Source organism: Acartia tonsa, chromosome 6 (assembly GCF_053477335.1).
Source record: "Acartia tonsa isolate MP-2025a chromosome 6, ASM5347733v1, whole genome shotgun sequence".
Lineage (NCBI taxonomy): Eukaryota > Metazoa > Arthropoda > Copepoda > Calanoida > Acartiidae > Acartia > Acartia tonsa.
This window is the reverse complement of record NC_137265.1, coordinates 26,738,515-26,756,338: the sequence shown is the minus strand read 5'-3', so window position 1 is coordinate 26,756,338 and position 17,824 is coordinate 26,738,515. Positions and strand designations below refer to the sequence as shown.

At 33.8% G+C, this 17,824-nt stretch overlaps 1 protein-coding gene and 1 long non-coding RNA gene across 4 annotated transcripts; one reads left to right on the top strand and one right to left on the bottom strand.

The window, feature by feature from the left end:
• Positions 1 to 325: 325 nt before the first annotated feature.
• LOC145322263 (uncharacterized) lies at positions 326 to 5,794 on the bottom strand. Its single transcript, XR_013880595.1, has 2 exons — positions 4,190 to 5,794; positions 326 to 3,049 (listed from the first exon to the last, which is right to left on the bottom strand). It is a non-coding gene; the product is annotated as an uncharacterized LOC145322263 (long non-coding RNA).
• Positions 5,795 to 7,239: 1,445 nt separating this feature from the next.
• Arp3 (Actin-related protein 3) lies at positions 7,240 to 17,497 on the top strand. Of its 3 annotated transcripts, none has more exons than XR_013880578.1 (13): positions 7,240 to 7,415; positions 10,787 to 10,868; positions 11,299 to 11,400; positions 12,582 to 12,724; positions 12,849 to 12,912; positions 13,034 to 13,138; positions 13,454 to 13,602; positions 13,811 to 13,979; positions 14,457 to 14,585; positions 15,092 to 15,175; positions 15,437 to 15,520; positions 16,125 to 16,571; positions 16,989 to 17,497. XR_013880578.1 is itself a non-coding variant. In XM_080164110.1 (12 exons), the coding sequence occupies exons 1-12, from the start codon at positions 7,372 to 7,374 to the stop codon at positions 16,218 to 16,220; spliced, it is 1,251 nt and encodes a 416-aa protein (XP_080020236.1). In that variant the 5' UTR covers positions 7,240 to 7,371; the 3' UTR covers positions 16,221 to 17,497. The 3 variants fall into 3 exon arrangements, 1 of the variants encoding a protein (XP_080020236.1); XR_013880577.1 differs by having other exon boundaries at positions 16,125 to 16,596; positions 16,942 to 17,497; XM_080164110.1 differs by having other exon boundaries at positions 16,125 to 17,497.
• The last annotated feature ends 327 nt before the right edge of the window (positions 17,498 to 17,824 follow it).

Below are 17,824 nucleotides of genomic sequence, written 5' to 3'. Positions count from 1 at the left end.
CTTCTCCTAGGTCCTAAGAAGGTTTTAAAATATTTCAGGTGAGTGTACAACTATCTTGAGAGAAATCGCCCCTAAAAAAATCTTTTTGTAACTTTCATATAGAAGCTACAATTAAAAGTTGTGATTCAACTCCCCTCCTCACAGGCCAGTAAAACCTCTAGGAGAGTAGCTATTAGTTTAATTATTAGTTAACTAAATAACTAAAACTATCTTATAAAGCAGCATATCAAAACAGTAAAAGGAAGATCATTTATATTGGTATGCACATAATTATTAATTATAGAGTAGCTTTACAACTAAAACATTTATATGAAACTATTCGAAATATAGCTTAAAGATTAGTTTATTTTCCGAAAGGTACCTACAATTTTAACAATTTATTAATATGATGTACAGTTTTCATACACTTTGAAGAAAGGGGGGGGGGGGGAGTGCGTAATGACATCTAAACTTAAACAGTGAGCAAAATGGTCTACATATTGAGCTAGATTCTTGAAACTTTGTACATAAGCCTAGTCGTATAGGTAATACATCTAAATGAAAAAAATTAAAGGGGTAGTTTCACGAAATGCATTTGAACTTAATATAGTGAACCGCATATTTTTTCTTAGTTAATGGGGTAAACTACATTTAAATAGCATATATTTGAAATGAATTCAATTTTAAAATATCAAGACCTGAAAATTGTCTTTTTGTGATATATGCAATTTAAAAAGACGATTTTCAAGTCTTGATTTTTTAAAAACTGCGTGGTAGAAATTTGAATTTTTTTCAAATATATGCCATATAAATGTAGTTTAACCATTCAACCAGGATAAAATATGCGGTTCACTAAATTAAGTTCAAATGCATTTCGTGAAACTATCCCTTTTTTTTATTTAAAGGTTAGGTAAGAAAACCCTGCAAAAATGGAATTATTAGGCCTATTTTGGTGTAATTTGATGTAAAAACTTTTTCCTAAATTATTTCCTTGATTACTGTATGTCAATTTATAAGGACATTGTTAAAGATAATTGGGGCCAAAACTAAAAAAACTATATTTGATATATGATTAAAACCTACAGGACTAGGCTTATGGACCAAGTTTCAAGTTTCTAGCTTGATATTAAGACCACTTTGCTCATGGTTTAAGTTTAGATGTCATTACACCCCCTCCCCCCCTATCACATTTCATTTTATATGGTACAAATAAGGGGGGGGGGGGGGTAAAATGTGGTGACTCGTGCCACGACATACCAGCAATTTTATTTTGGATGCTACTCCCTTAGTTTTAGAGATAATTGGGTGAAATCTTTTGGGCTGGGTCAGTAATCACCCCAAGTTTTGGTATCTTTCAAAGGACCGGCGACGGGACCGCCGCTCCCGCCGTTTTCCGCCGCCGCCCAAAAAAATTTTATTGCATTTCTCGCCGAATTAGGCAATTTGGAATCATTTGAGACCATGTTATTTTTTTCAAAAATTTTTCCTCTTATAAAATTCAAATTCTCGTTTATCAAGGTATATCTTAAATTCAGTCCCTCTCCTAAGCTTTTAAAGATATTGAAACATAATCTTTTTAGGTAGGTCAGTAAAAAATATTTGATTAAAAAATGGCGGCGTTACCGCCGCTCCCGCTGTCCACCGCCGCAAAAAAAATTTTATTGCATTTTCGCCGAATTAGGCAATTTGGAATCATTTGAGACCATGTTATTTTTTTCAAAAATTTTTCCCCTTATAACCGACCTTGCTGGGGGACTTTTAAAGATATTGAAACAAAATCTTTTTAGGTAGGTCAGTAAAAAATATTTGATTAAAAAATGGCGGCGTAACCGCCGCTCCCGCCGTCCACCGCCGTTTTCCGCCGCCAAATTTTTTTTTATTGCATTCCTCGCTGAATTAGGCAATTTGGAATCATTTGAGACCATGTTATTTTTTTCAAAAAATTTTCCCCTTATAACCGACCCTGCTGGGGGACTTTTAAAGATATTGAAACAAAATCTTTTTAGGTAGGTCAGTAAAAAATATTTGATTAAAAAATGGCGGCGGTACTGCCGTTTTCCGCCGCCGCCGCAGGATGGCTTAAGGGTAAAAATTTTATTTTGCGGCGGCAGAAAACGCCGGTGGAAGGCTGGAGTGGCGGTACCGCCGCCATTTTTTAATCAAAGATATACCTTGATAACGAGAATTTGAAAAAAAGTCAGGGTTGGTTATAAGGGGAAAAATTTTTGAAAAAAATAAGATGGTCTCAAATGATTCGAAATTTCACCCAATTATCTCTAAATCTAAGGGAGTAGCATCCAAAATAAAATTGCTGGTATGTCGTGGCACGAGTCACCACATTTTACCCCCCCCCCCCCTTTTTACAATATTAATAATTCGTACTAACCCAGATAAGTAAGATAAACATTTAACTACAAGAAGAAAAATGATTTGTAATACTTTGAGCAAAAATAGTTTTTAAATCCAATTAAAAATGGACATGATAAAATTAAAAACTAAAAAAAACTAAAAAAATTAGTGCATTGATTCTCTGTAAACGTGGTATCCCTTGATACAGTAATTTCTTTTGTAAAAAAAAATAAAACAAGAATTAACAAACAAAAAAAGATGTAATTTTTTCTGCAACTGGCGTGCCTATTTTGCATTCTACTCATGTTTTAAAGCCTTAGAACACATTCTTAATAAAAAATACTAGCGGCTACGCCTATAGTGGTACTTTAAAGTTTTTTTATATTTCAAATACATGATTTGAGAAATTATTGTCTTAATGCGTTCAAGTCTCTAGGAAAAACTTTGATTTCTCTTTATAGGTTGGTAGTACCCTCCCCCCAAATAGTTTTAAACCTTCCCGGGACCCATGAGAAGCTACCCTGTTAAGGAAAACCCAATCGGTTCAGCAGAGATCCTTTGGTACAAACATACAAACACATAGACATCCTGTTACTTTATTTTAAGGATGACCCCTATTCCAATTTTAAGAAGACAATAAAGAAAACCAAAGAAAGTATTAAAATAAGAAGTTTCAACGGGTGTATCTCATTCCTGTACAGCATTGCAACATCATGGTTTCCTAAAACAAAAAACAAATAATTGAAATACATTTATCCTTTTATAATACTTCAACATAAAGACAAAAAAATCTGTTAGTTCTAAAAATACTCGTATATTTATCCGTGTTCAATTATCGATCCTATATATATCCACTACGCCCCTTGAGGCCTATAGTGGCACTTTAAATGTTTGGATTTTTTATTTCAAATATCTAATTTAAAAAGTAATTGTCTGTGTTCAGTTCAAGTCTATAAGCAACATTTTTTGTGATTTCTCTTTGGAGGGTGGTGGTACCCAACCAGAAAATTGTTATAAACCTTCCCGGGACCTATGAGAAGTTACCCTATTAAGGAGAACCTGATCGGTTCAGCGGTTAGCAAGATCCTTGGTACATACAAACACACAGACAAATAAACATCCTGTTGACTATTGACTCTAGGGGCGTTGTGACGCTTCGGGTACAATTCCTCTCAACGTCACCTTTGAACATACTCTGCCATTTCAAATCGCAGTGTAATGTACTCAATTGCCTAGGGTATCAACACCAATCAGACAACCAACCCTTTGATTGCACGACCTTTGTTGGATAAGTTGCGGCTGTTTTGGGACAAGGCATTCCCCCTTCTCTAACTATTTATGTCCAGCATCTGACATAGCAACAATAGGAACCATTATTAACATCTTTAGTTATGACGCGGTGTCGGACCGAGATTCGAACCTATCACCTTCCTGATGACGAGCGGATGTGCTACGTGTTGAGCTACAGTCATGGGTATAGACATCCTGTTACTTTATTAAAACGATACATACATACACATTATGACGAGTGTTTTGATTTTGAAACTAAGGGAGTCTGGCTTGACAATAACTGGTTTATTTAAAAACTCATACTACTACCTCGATAATTAATTTAACTGCATTGCATCCTATAGGTTCGGCGGTTTTCGAAATCCTAAAGGACAAACAGACAGACAAACTTACTTTTAAGAATAATTTAGAGTTGAAATTTTATTCGCGTTCTAAATTTGACCTATTTACAAATGTAACTATTGACAAATGTAAAATATTTTTTTGTCGGAAACTGAAGATTTAAATAACTGAAGTTTAAATCTTTAAACTTAAAGTTTTAAAATTCAATAAAACAGATGAAATTAATTACCTTTACTATTTTATAAAAATGTTGATAAGTACCATGATTTTGGTTGCATTTTATTTCTGAAATAAAAAATATCCCGTTTACTAAAATTATCTAAAATTCAACATTATATTAAATAAAGAAGTTTGTTTGTCTGAAGCTTAAGATTTAATAAACTGATTGAGCTTTTCTTTATAGGGAAGTTTCACATAATTCACGAGTTGGTTTTAGGCTATTTTAATTTAAGATTTATTCACTGGGATGGTTTTAAGCTATTTTGCTGTACAATATCTACCCATTGACTACAGAGCTTCCTAGATGCTCGGGGCACACCCAAAGAGTCTCGCTAACTGCTGAACCAATATGGCCGGTTCTCCGGCCTTTTTACAGAATAGCTTATCAGGTCCTGGAAAGATTTTAATCTTTAAAAAAAAAAACAATTGAAAGTAGGGAGTGGGTTCGACTCCCTCCTCCCCCCCCCCCCCCTAACGAACTCTAGGGCCCCCAACAATGTAGCTGTTATTCCTTATAATAAAGTAAAAGGTAATCTGTTAGTGTGTCTCTGAACCAATATGCTTTTAATTTAAACTAAAATGTAACTTATCATAAGTCATCTAGGGCACTTTTAACATCCCTGTTTAACAAAAAAAATGAAATATTGAAAATGGACAGATCTAACCGTTCAAATTTTGCTAATATTTTATATTGATAAAAAAATCATATAAATATTTTGTTTGGAAACGTCGTTGGTATGAGTAGCAGACGACACATAATATCAGCTGATACTGGCAAATGTAATAAACAGAGTTAACAACTTACAGAGTTAACAACTTACAGAGTTAGCAACGGACGGTCAATTTGAATTTTATTACATTTTTTATATAAAATGAACTGAATTAAAGATAAATACTTTAATGATATTTGAAATTCTCTTGTCTAAATACATATTTTATGTGAAAAATTAGAATGTAATGAAATCTTAAACTCAATCCGTCATAATTTGGCAACTCTTTTTAGAGAAAGTTCAACGAAACAGCTACACTGCAAAAATTGGCCTCCCCCTTCCAACCCTCATCCCCCAATGAATTATCTGAGATCCTATTGGCCAGAAGAATTTTTTGGCAATTTATATAAGAGAAAAATTACAATTTATGTCGTAAAATTATATAAAATTAATTTAATATAAAAATGATGAAATCCTAATGTTTTTTTTTGTTAAGACAAAACCACTAGAAAAAGTCAGAATCACCATTTTGTAATAAAAAGAGCATTTTCCTTTAACCCCTCATCCAATTTAAAATTTAGTGCAATAAAGACATGCTAAAAAACTATCTCTTTTGCAAGAATTTAATATTATCGCATTATTTCAATTTGAAAAGAAAGCCCATATTATACCCAATAGCGTCTAGTACATAAGTTTTCTTGATTTTTTGTTTAAAAGTAATAATCTTAAATTTTTCCCGTTATTTTACTGTCAAAAAAAATTAAAGAGAAATAGTCAAAAAAAAATTTTTATATTTTTTTCATGAAAATCAAATAAAGAGGTTAAACTAAAAAAATGCCTTTCGATGCTGCTTATATTAACCCCTTCTAAACCACTGTTAAGTTTTGAATTAGATTCTCAATCACTTTAAGGTTGATAGTCTAAATGATTGATTATATATAATACTCTTACAAATTATCATCTAAATCATAAATGTAATTTTAATAACGACTGCTTAATCCGAGATAATTCTTAGTCAAAGAGTTTTTTTTTCTCAAAAAGAAGGAATTGAAAATTAAGATATGTCGTCTTTGTTATTGCACCGGTCGAGATAGGTATAGGGCAAGATAAGGTATAAAAGGTTCTCATTGGTCACATTTCTCTTTTACACAAACTTTGATTGGTGCAATTTCATGTTTATAAAGAAAATAATTGGTTAGCAGCAGACATCAACTTTACATTAATTGGGTAAAAATAAAATGAATCATGTGATTGGCTGCTCACATTTATATTCTGTATAGGATTAGTTTTGACTTTTGACAAAATTAGTTGTAAGCTACATACAGAAACATTACTTGTACACGGGAGTGGAGTTTATAGAAGTGGAGGCGAAATTCTCAACTTCTTCTAGTTTAGACTTGGAATAAAAGTGAATAGACTTCTATATAGATGATTCAGTTGTTAAAATATGAAATCTTTGTCATCTATAGTATCTTAATATTAACAGCCTTACACAATATAATGGTATTATATACTTTGAGAATCAGTTTAATTGTATACGCCCAAAATCTTTCTTCCATACTCCCCCATCCCCCGCAAAGAAAAATTAGTTTTTTAAATGTTATAAATAATAATAAAAAGGGAAGTTGAATTGTTATCACTCGTCATATTTCTTATCAATCTCATTGTGGTTAAATTAAATTAAAGTAATGAAACAATTTATGTTTCAGGTTTTCAATTTTGTTGTAGGTTAGGTATTCATGTGATTACCAAAGATAAATAATTGTAGGACTGTCAATTTTGATGTTTAATAAATGAATTTTAATTAAGATACCTAGCTATTGAGTTCAACTAAACAAATACAATTTATATTTATATTAAAACTCCAACATGCAATTCAAATTAAATATAGTTAATTATTTTAATTTTCACATGAAACAAAAATTAAACTAACGAAACCGGTGCTACGTACGTACCAATTATTTGTTTTTATTTGCTAATTAAATATTCCTGTATGATGATATTAATGATGTTCTTTTAATTTGAGGTAATATGTAATATTCTTCTCTCTGAATTAAGTGGTCACTTTTTTAGATAGAGAAATCGCATATTTACTAATTGTTTGCTTAAATGGCATGGTTTTTTTATTACTATTAAAAAATAACGTAGAAATATCAATATTTTACAAAGTTAAGCATTTTATTCAACTCTTATTTTAAAGTATTTAACTCATTAATGGTAAAAATGAAAAATTTACTTGGTCCACTTTCATATATTTTGGTTCTTTTACATTTGTTTCTAGCAAGGTTTACTAACAACAAGGTTTTTATACGTATTTAGGGAATTTTATTACGAAATCATGTTTTATTTGATCTTGTTTTCAGACAATGTTTTAAAATGTAGGTGACTATAAGGAATTAATAGTCAAAACTTTGATTTTTATGTGATTCCTCAATACCTGGTTTATTATTTTTTCGTGGAAGATACCTAGTCAATTACAAAAATGACGGGGCGGTTACCAGCCTGTGTTATTGATGTCGGCACAGGGTAAGTTTACATAGATTTCTTCTCTTTTGGATATACTGGTTTTCTAGTATTTTTAAGAAAAGGCATATACCTAGTTTTTCTCGACATTTATATGGCCCCAAAGAAACCATATATTACCAAAAAAAGTTTGTCTACGAAATGCATTTGAATTATGTGCAAATATGATTACTACCTATATAAGGTATATATTTGAAGGAATTTAAAGTGGGGGGGGGGGGGGGGGGGGCTTAAGTGACGTTTCGTAACACGTCATACCAGCAATTTTATTTGAGGCCAACCCCCTTAGTTCTAGAGATGAATGGGTAGGTAATTTTTTTTGACTGAGTCAATAATCCAACTTAAGTTTTTTTTTGGGGTCACCGCTCCCACCCTTCACCGCCGTTATACTAAACCTCATAACTAACCCTGCGACTTAGTACAGATATGTTAAGGGGGGGGTTTTTAATGCAACCATCTCGTAATCAGTGAGCAAATGGCACTTAGAATTCGAATTTCAATCTGAAATTTTGCATGAGTAATCCTTGATAGGTCTATTTTCCCTAAATCGAACAAAAAGTTGGAAAAGTAACGGCTGGCGGCTGGCAGCTCAGCCGTTCAGCTGTTTTTTGCCTATTTTTAGGGCAAATTCATCATTAATTACGTAGGAATCAACTTTTTAAAACATATTTCTGGTTTAATTCATGTTAAATGATAACAATAACCATTTTTTAAAATTTTTAGTACCAGCTGCTAAACGGCTAGAACCGGCTGAGAACGGCTGGGAGCCGCCAAGAGTATAAAGGGTAGATTGGGCTTGTGACATGTCTAGGGGTAGGTTTCTATGGGTGCTGAGCTCAAAAATACTACTAAAAATAGTGACGGCCAATCCATATGGCAGCTGGGTAACAGCTGCAGCTCAGCTGCGAGCGGCCAAGAGTAGAATGAGTAGATAGGGCTTGTGACGTGTCTAGGGGTATGTTTTTAAAGGTGCTGAGCTCAAAAATGCTAACAAAAATAGTGGAGGCCCATCCACATGGCAGCTGGGTAATGGACGCAGCTCAGCTGGGTAACGGCCGCAGCTCAGACGAGATAGGCCAAGAGTAGAATGAGTACATGAGGCATGTGACGTGTCCAGAATTAGGTTTTTATGGGTGCTGAACTCAAAAATGCTTCTAAAAATAGTTTCGGCCAATCCCTATGGCAGTTAAGTAATAGCTGCTGCTTATTTGCGAGCGGCTAAGAGTAGAATGATTAGATAGGGCTTGTGACGTGTCTAGAGATAGGTTTTTATGGGTGCTGAGCTCAAAAATGGTACCAAAAATAGTGGCAGCCCATCCATATGGCAGCTGGGTAACGGCCGAAGCTCAGCTGGTAGAGGCCAAGAGTAGAATGAGTACATAGGGCATGTAACATGTCTAGGGGTAGGTTTTCATGGGTGCTGAGCTCAAAAATGGTACCAAGAATAGTGGCGACCCATCCACATTGCAGCTGGGTAACAGCTGCAGCTCAGCTGCGCGCCACCAAGAGTATAATGAGTAGATAAAGCTTGTGACGTGTCTTAGGGTAGGTTTTAATGGGTGTTGAGCTCAAATATGCTACTAAAAATAGTGGCGACCAATCCATATATGGCAGCTGAGTAACAGCTACAGCTCAGCTAGGAGCGGCCAAGAGTAGAATGAGTAGATAGGGCTTGTGATGTGTCTTAGGGAAGTTTTTATGAGTGCTGAGCTCAAAATGCTACCAAAAATAGTGGTGACCCATCCATGTGGCAGCTGGGTAACGGCGGCAGCTCAGCTGGGAGCGGTCGAAAGTAGAATGAGTACATAGGGCTTGTGACGTGTACAGGGGTAGGTATTTATGAGTGGCGGCTCATCCATATGGCAGCTGGGTAACAGCCTACAAGCCCTATCTACTCATTCTACTCTTAGCCTCCCCCAGCTGAGCTGCAGCAGTTACCCAGCTGCCATATAGATGGGTCGCCACTATTTTTGGTAGCATTTTGAGCTCAGCACCCATTAAAACCTACCCCTAGACACGTCATAAGCCCTATCTACTCATTCTACTCTTGGCCTCTCACAGCTGAGCTGCGGCCGTTACCCAGCTGCCATATGGATGGACCGCCACTATTTTTGGTAGCATTTTTTAGCTCAGCACCCATTAAAACCTACCCCTAGACACGTCATAAGCCCTATCTACTCATTCTACTCTTGGCCTCTCACAGCTGAGCTACAGCCGTTACCCAGCTGCCATATAGATGGACCACCACTATTTTTGGTACCATTTTTGAGCTCAGCACCCATAAAAACCTACCCCTAGACACGTCACAAGCCCTATCTACTCATTCTACTCTTGGCCGCTCGCAGCTGAGAAGCAGCTATTACTCAACTGCCACATGAATAGGCCATCACTATTTTTGGTAGTATTTTTGAGCTCAGCACCCATAAAAACCTAACCCTGGACATGTCACATGCCCTATGTACTTATTCTACTCTTGGTCTCTCCCAGCTGCCACATGGATGGGCCGCCACTATTTTTGGTAGCATTTTTGAGCTCAGCACCCATAAAAACCTACCCCTAGACACGTCACAAGCCCTATCTACTCATTCTACTCTTGGCCGCTCGCAGCTGAGCTGCAGCTATTACCCAGCTGCCATATGTATTGGCCGTCACTATTTTTAGTAGTATTTTTGAGCTCAGCACCCATAAAAACCTACCCCTAGACATGTCACAAGCCCTATCTACTCTTCATACTCTTGGCCGCTCCCAGCCGTTTTCAGCTGGTTCTAGCCGTTTAGCAGCTGGTACTAGAAATTTTAAAAATGGTTATTGCTATCATTTAATATGAATTAAACCAAAACTATGTTTTAAAAAGTTGATTCCTACGTAAATAATGATGAATTTGCCCGAAAAATAGGCCAAAAACGGCTAAACGGCTGAGCTGCAGCCGCCAGCCTTTACTTTTCCAACTTTTTGTTCGATTTAGGGAAAATAGACCTACCAAGGATTACCCATGCAAAATTTCAGCTCGAAATTCGAATTCTAAGTGCCATTTGCTCACTGATTACGAGATGGTTGCATTAAAAACCCCCCCCCTTATTTAAAATAATTTTAACATCCTCCTTGACCCCAAATCAAGGCGAGGGGGGGGGGGGTTGAATTGCAGACAACAAAATTGGTGTATTTTTTAGTGTTAGGGAGGTGGATACACCGCCTTTAGTTTCCTCCCACCCACTGGAAAGTAAAAATGCGTCCCGCATATTTTTTTTAACCACCTGTAGTTTAAAGAGGGTGAGATTTTTTACCCTGACATCCACCTTGGCTGTATTAGGTGGATGTAGACTATTTTGATCTGATTAGGAGGTTTTCCTAATACATTACGATTTTATGTTTAGGTACACCAAAATGGGATTTGCTGGCAACAGAGAGCCACAATTAATTATTCCAAGTGCTATAGCTGTCAGGGAAACTGCAAAGGTAAGTACCTAATCAGTTTCGATGGCTTTTGCCCTATTATTATTTTCAGGGGTGTATATTCTGCATAAGATTCTTTTTTTCCCTTGCTGCAAAAAAATTAAAAAAATTTCCCTTCTAGTTTTTACCAGCAAGGAAGGGAAAAAATGGAAAATATTTCAGTTCTCTTAATTTTTACATCCCCCACCCCCTTTTAGCAGGGTCAACCATTTAGAAAATACACCCCTGATTATTTCTGAGCTTGAATTATTTTAAATAAAGTTTCTTATAATTAAGAAATCTTTAAAGGCTTACCATAAACAGACTGCAGTAGTGTGTTAATGTTTTACTGTGGTCGAGAGGGATTGACGCCTCCGATGTTGTGATTATTATCTTTTCGGAGGTGAAAAGAAAACAAATGTTTTAAACATTGTTAATTATTATTTGCTTATAGGTTGGGGACGAAGCTCAACGAAGATTGACTCGTGGTGTTGAAGATTTAGATTTTTTTATTGGAGACGAAGCTATGGAGCAGAAGGCACCATATGCAGTAAAGGTATATTTGCGTTTTAGAAGAGCATTTGCCTTAAAATGTAAATATGGCTTGGTACCATTATGACTCATTCAATGGTCGTTAAGAAATCAGTCACACTGCTCAAGATTAAAAGGGAAAAGTAGGTTGCGGGTAAAATCCGTAAAGGTGTGTGTTTTAAGGCTTAAAAATAGTACCTAGTAGAACAATAATATTCACTAGGGTTGGGCCGGATACTTTTTTGGCCGGATACCGGATATCCGGATGATTTCAAATGCCGGATATCCGGTTATCCGGCCGGATAACCGGCCAAATTACCAGATATTAAAGTAGTAAAAAAAATGTCTCCAAAAATCTTATATAAATTTACATAAAGTTAAACTTATTCAGAAAAAATGTTCTTCTAGCTTCAATAATAAGAAAATTATAGCCATTTAAGATTTTAAAAAGCAGAGATTTTTGGTGTAAAGTATAAAAAATTATAGAGCCGGATATCCGGCCGGATAGTTTCAATATCCGGTATCCGGTCGGATATTGAAAATGGCCGGATATCCGGCCCAACCCTAATATTCACTAAATATGTGTATTTCTTATTGAAAAGAAATGTAGACAAATCTTTTTTAAACTTTTTTTTAACTTTAAACACACAAACTTTACGGATTTTACCCGCAACCTACTTTTCCCTTTTTCATTCATATTAAACACAATATTGTAAATACTCATTATTGCATGCAAAATTTAAATATCTAAATGTTATTATTTGAAGAGATAAAATATTAAACAAATATAAATAAACAAACCAAAAACAACCCAAAGGGGTAGTTCTACGAAATGCATTTGAACTTAATTTAGTGAACTGCATATTTTTTCCTTGTGAATTGGTTGAACTACATTTATATGGCATATATTTGAAAGAATTTCAATTTTCTACCATGTAGTTTTTAAATTATTAAGAATTGAAAATCGTCTTTTTGTGATATATGCAATTTAAAAAGACGATTTTCAAGTCCTGATATTTTAAGAACTGCGTGGTAGAAAATTGAAATTATTTCAAATATATGCCATATAAATGTAATTTAACCAATTAACCAGGAAAAAATATGCGGTTCACTAAATTAAGTTCAAATGCATTTCGTAGAACTATTCCTTTGTTTATTCAGAAAAAAACTGTTGCAATTAAAACCAAATTGTTTTAAATATTTTAGTACCCTGTTCGACACGGTTTGGTAGAGGATTGGGACTTGATGGAGAGATACCTCGAGCAGTGTATTTTCAAATATCTTCGCACAGAACCTGAAGATCATTACTTTCTTCTTACAGAGCCACCTCTAAATACACCAGAAAATAGGTACCTACCAAGTAACCCAATATAAATAATTTTATTTAAAGCGGATAGAATTTAATTGTAGAATTAAACAAAGTTATTCAACTTGTATTTCTAAAATGATATTTATTCTGGATTAATATTTAAGGGAGTACACAGCAGAAATTATGTTTGAATCGTTTAATGTTCCTGGTTTATACATTGCTGTTCAGGTAAACCTATTCAAATTAAATAAGAAATCAAAACTTTAATAAGATCTATTACATTTTAAAATTATTACATCCTAATGAGTCATCCTAATGAACAAAACAACTAACAGTGAAAATATTTCAGGCTGTGCTTTCTTTAGCTGCGAGTTTAGTAAAAAAACAAACAGGCCCCAAGCTGACTGGAGTTGTAATAGACTCGGGAGATGGTGTTACTCACGTTATTCCAGTGGTAAGCTATCAAAAATAAGCAAACGAACTGATGAGTCAAACAATTATACTCCCCTCCCAGCCTTTTGCGATGGAAAACCTGGACAACAATCATAAAAACTGAAATCTCTAAAACCAGACATAAGGAGAAACGAATATAAATACTTGCAGAGTGTCAGAACTTATTAAGCAGGATATTAGTGAGGGCAAAGGTTGTAATGTATGAGCTTGCTTCTAAGAAGGTGATATCTTGAAAAATAGGGGTTTTAGTTAGGATATTTATCTGCTATTAGAAGAAATGGTAACTTGTAAAATAATAATTAATACAATATTTTAGGCTGAAGGGTATGTGATAGGATCCTGTATTAAGCATATTCCCATCGCTGGCAGATCTATTACAAACTTCATTCAGCATCTGCTACGTGAACGCGAAATTGGTGTTCCTCCAGAACAATCATTAGAAACCGCAAAAGCAATTAAAGAAAGGTATGTAGTTATAATTCTTGTTCTAGAGTCTTACTTTTCAATAAGAGATACACATATTTAGTGAATATTATCGTTCAACTACTATTTTTAAACCTTAGAACGCACACCTTTACGGATTTTACCCGAAACCTACCCCTCTCTTTAGCTGGTATCTAATGCACTGACATAAAGTGTTTTGTATTAAAATAAATAATTAATTTATTTGCAGGCATTGCTACATTTGCCCAAACATCGCCAAAGAATTTAACCGTTATGACACAGAACCGGATAAATTCATCAAGCAGTACACCGGTGTTAATGCCATCACCAAGAAAGAATTCACTGTAGATGTAGGATATGAAAGATTCTTAGGGCCAGAGATTTTTTTCCACCCCGAGGTTAGTAATACATGTGTGTTTATTGTAGATTTTTTTATGTATAGGGATCATATTTAGGAAGGATTTTTGATAATTAAGCTATGGTATTAGTGAGGACATTGCCCAAACAATTTCTATCTGAATAAAGGAAAAAAAAAATTCTCGCGCACTTAATATTACCTGGCTAGCGTAAGGCATTGTCCGTTTTTTTCTACCCCTTAAACAATAGCTCCTTATAGTGAGACGCATTGGGGGAATTAAAATAATACAATGCAATAATATAAGTTGGAGAGAGGCTTAACTTATTTGTTTATTGGTTGATGATATCTAAAAAAAATTCTCTTGACTGCGTATTTATTTTTGTGGGATTATTAATTCCTCCTTCCCCCTTCCCCTCATCCCCTTACTACACTACCAGTGTACGTACTGCGGTCTGCGGTTTGTCGTGTTATTAATACAATCCTTGTTAAATACCTATTTAATTTGTGAATTTTTCAGTTTGCCAACCCAGATTTTACTGTGCCAATATCAGAAACAGTGGACACTGTAGTTCAGAATTGTCCTATAGATGTTCGCAGGGATTTGTATAAAAATATTGTACTCTCGGGAGGATCTACTATGTTTAAGGTAATAAGATTTTAAAAGAAATAGTCCAACAAAGGTTTTTTTTCTTGTTGCCAGGAAGGTGAAATACATACCCACAACCCCCTAAACAAAATTATAATTGTTGTCTTTAAGATATCGATCTCTTTATTTAAAGTAAAAAATTTCTTTTTCATTATCCATATCTAGATTTAAAATTTAGAAAATTAGTGGGGGGGGTAATGTTCTGACACTTTTGCGTAAACCGTGAATATATTGGCTTTGTCTTTGGAGTGAAAGGATAGATTATTTCACAAAAAGTTTCCTTTTGGGATGTAGTTTTCCTTTCTTTTTAAAAAATTTAAAAGCATTCGACGAATGTTTAACGATTTTCAGATATCATTTTTTTTAAATGCTCTTGTCTATAGTTCTTTTCAATAATAAAGGAAGTTATGTAGTAAATATTAGCGTTCTACTCTCTTGTTTTTGTAGTCTTAAAACACACACCTCTAAAAATTCTGCGAAATTTCTGAAAATGAATTCAATTTCAGGACTTTGGTAAACGATTAGAGCGTGATATTAGAAAGAGAGTTGATGGAAGGCTCAAAGTTACAGAGGCTCTTTCTGGTCAAACGGTAAATACTTGTTCTTCAAAGATACAACGCTTTCTTCTGGATAGCTTTAAGTCTTAATGCCTGAATATCAACAACGTTATCGCTTAAAAAAATACTTTCTTTTAGAAATTAGAATTAGATGAATTTTCTGTAAAACTAAGATAATCCAGTTTGTAGTTCATTTTTTTTATATTTATGAACTTTATAATTTGAGTACTTAGGTATCAGTACCTACCCATTTAAAATAATTTTTATATATTACATATAATTTTAACATTTTAGCCGAAGCCTATCGACGTCTCTGTCATATCCCATAATATGCAACGTTATGCTGCTTGGTTTGGAGGCAGCATGTTAGCTTCACTGGTAAGTTTAAAAATTACATTATTCTTGTAAATGCAAACTTCTACTTCAGATATTTTACTTCTATATTGCGAAAATTTAATTATGAATGTCTTACCTCGTCTATTTTTTGTATGAAATATGAAATCTGTACCAATCAATTTGAAAAACTTAAAAATTAAAATAATACCTACCTTCATTCCAATGGCGAATACAGACAAATTACAAAACTTTATAGAAAAGAATATAGAAATGATTTTCTGTGTGTTGTAAACAGGGACGCGGAGCCGTTTGATTTCTGGTGCGGCTACGGATTTGGCTCCCGCTCCGACCTAAAATCAAGAAAAACTCAACAAAAAATTTTGGCTTATGAAGGTTTTAAAAGTTCAATTTTTAAGAAAAATGGACTTGAAAAACTTAAAAGGGGCATTTGCACACGACACAACAGAGTTACCAAATTATAATTAATAAAAATCTTTTTAGCTAACCCGGAGCCGTTATTTAACGAAAATAACGGCTCCGGCTCCAGCAAAATATGGCGGTTCCCGACTCCGGCTTCGCATCCCTGGTTGTAAACAACAGTTATTTACTATGCTTAATATACTATGATAAATATTATTAATTTCAGCCTGAGTTCTACAGTGTATGTCACACGAAAGCACAATACGATGAATATGGACCATCAATATGTCGATATAACCAAGTATTCGGTACAATGACTTAAACAATCCACAACAGCAAACCTTATTTGTTTAAATCTCGTCAAAATCTCTTTCGACCATCTAATTCAATAAAATTGATAATATTTTATTAATCAAACCAACGATGAAGTTTTAAACAGATCCGAAAGGTTAAATTCAAGAAAAAATGCATGCAAGAAATTTAGCAATATCATCCAGTTATTCGTTGTCCGGTGCTATATGATAATATCTGATAATATTGTTACAGCTTTGTTATCCCTTAGAACAAATAAAATAATTGATCAAACCGATTTCATTCAAATATATTGATTACAAGTGGATGACAGTGTGAAGACCAGTGATATAGTTTTTGCTTTATGATATTTCATACTTCTGTATCTTGGAATCACAATTTAACAGATGATTATTTTAGCACTTTGTTTTTTTATTTATTGTTTTACTTGAACTTGACAGATATAATAATGTGGTACTGAATATTTTGTTTACAATGAAGGTGTAACTTTCTTTATTACAAACTGCAGTTCCATTTATTTTCCTTTCTTTGCATTTTAACACTGCTTAATTTATTATGCTGCATTTTAACTTTTTCTTACAATAGTACTCTTGTTTTTAGCTTCTTTTTAAGTCTGGCCTTACAGAGATTTTTCTTTATCATTGATAAAAATAAAATTAAAACTTAACTATAATACCTATGTAATTTTCAAATTGTTACTAACTTTCTTATGACATTGCTTGCTTTAATACTCTGATCATCTGTTAAATCCGAAACCCATTCATTCCCTGATAAAAAGATAAAACAACATAGTTACAATTTTAAAGTCTTATTTATTATAAATAAAATGTGATTCTGGTGTGAGTACCTATTTATTATTTGATGATTAATATTAAATATTTTCATATTAACTCTTATTAAACCGATATGCTTAATTTTCCTTTTTACTAAATCTGTTTTATAACTATAAAATGTAAGTTTAACAATTTCTCGATGTCTTTAATGCTCGTGATACTTTTTTTTATCAAAAACTATTATTTTCTAAATATTGATTTTATATCAACATTTCACGTATACTACCATCTGGTTTGTTGTGACAAGGAGTATTTTTCTTGAGCTCTTCCAATTTAAAAACTTTGTAAGCCTACAAATGAAATAGGAATCATTATTTCTAGCCGTTGTCGCATTACACTTGCATCATACACCCATTCATTTTGATTATGAACGAGAATTTATTAGAAATATTACATTTTTTGAAAATTATGTAATTTGATTATAATTTCAAGTAAAATATAGGCTTTTAAGAAATATGTTTTTCATATTTTTATTCATGATCCGAGTTATATAGTGTTGCTTCTCTTTGTTTATATTTTTCTTATATAAAGTAGTAAGGCTTTTTAATTTGTCTGATAAGTTCTCGCTTAATGCTATTTTTTTTAAATTTAAGTCTGGATAGCTTTGGAATATTATTACTCTCCCTTCGAATGCAGAGCCTCTTGATGCTAGGAATGCAGTTGATAGCGTATAAAATGATTGTACAGTATGGAACACCACCAGACAATCCTCCTTTGTCTGGAATTTCAAACTGATTTTTTTGGCAGATGCATTTTCCATTTTGTGATGCAGTGGTGTACC

Excerpts from the sequence above, each read along its gene's own strand:
- Arp3 (XM_080164110.1), top strand. The coding sequence starts at position 7,372 with ATGACGGGGCGGTTACCAGCCTGTGTTATTGATGTCGGCACAGG. Across the intron at positions 11,401-12,581 it reads AGGCACCATATGCAGTAAAG|TACCCTGTTCGACACGGTTT; the intron begins GTATATTTGCGT and ends TAAATATTTTAG. Across the intron at positions 12,913-13,033 it reads GTTTATACATTGCTGTTCAG|GCTGTGCTTTCTTTAGCTGC; the intron begins GTAAACCTATTC and ends AAAATATTTCAG.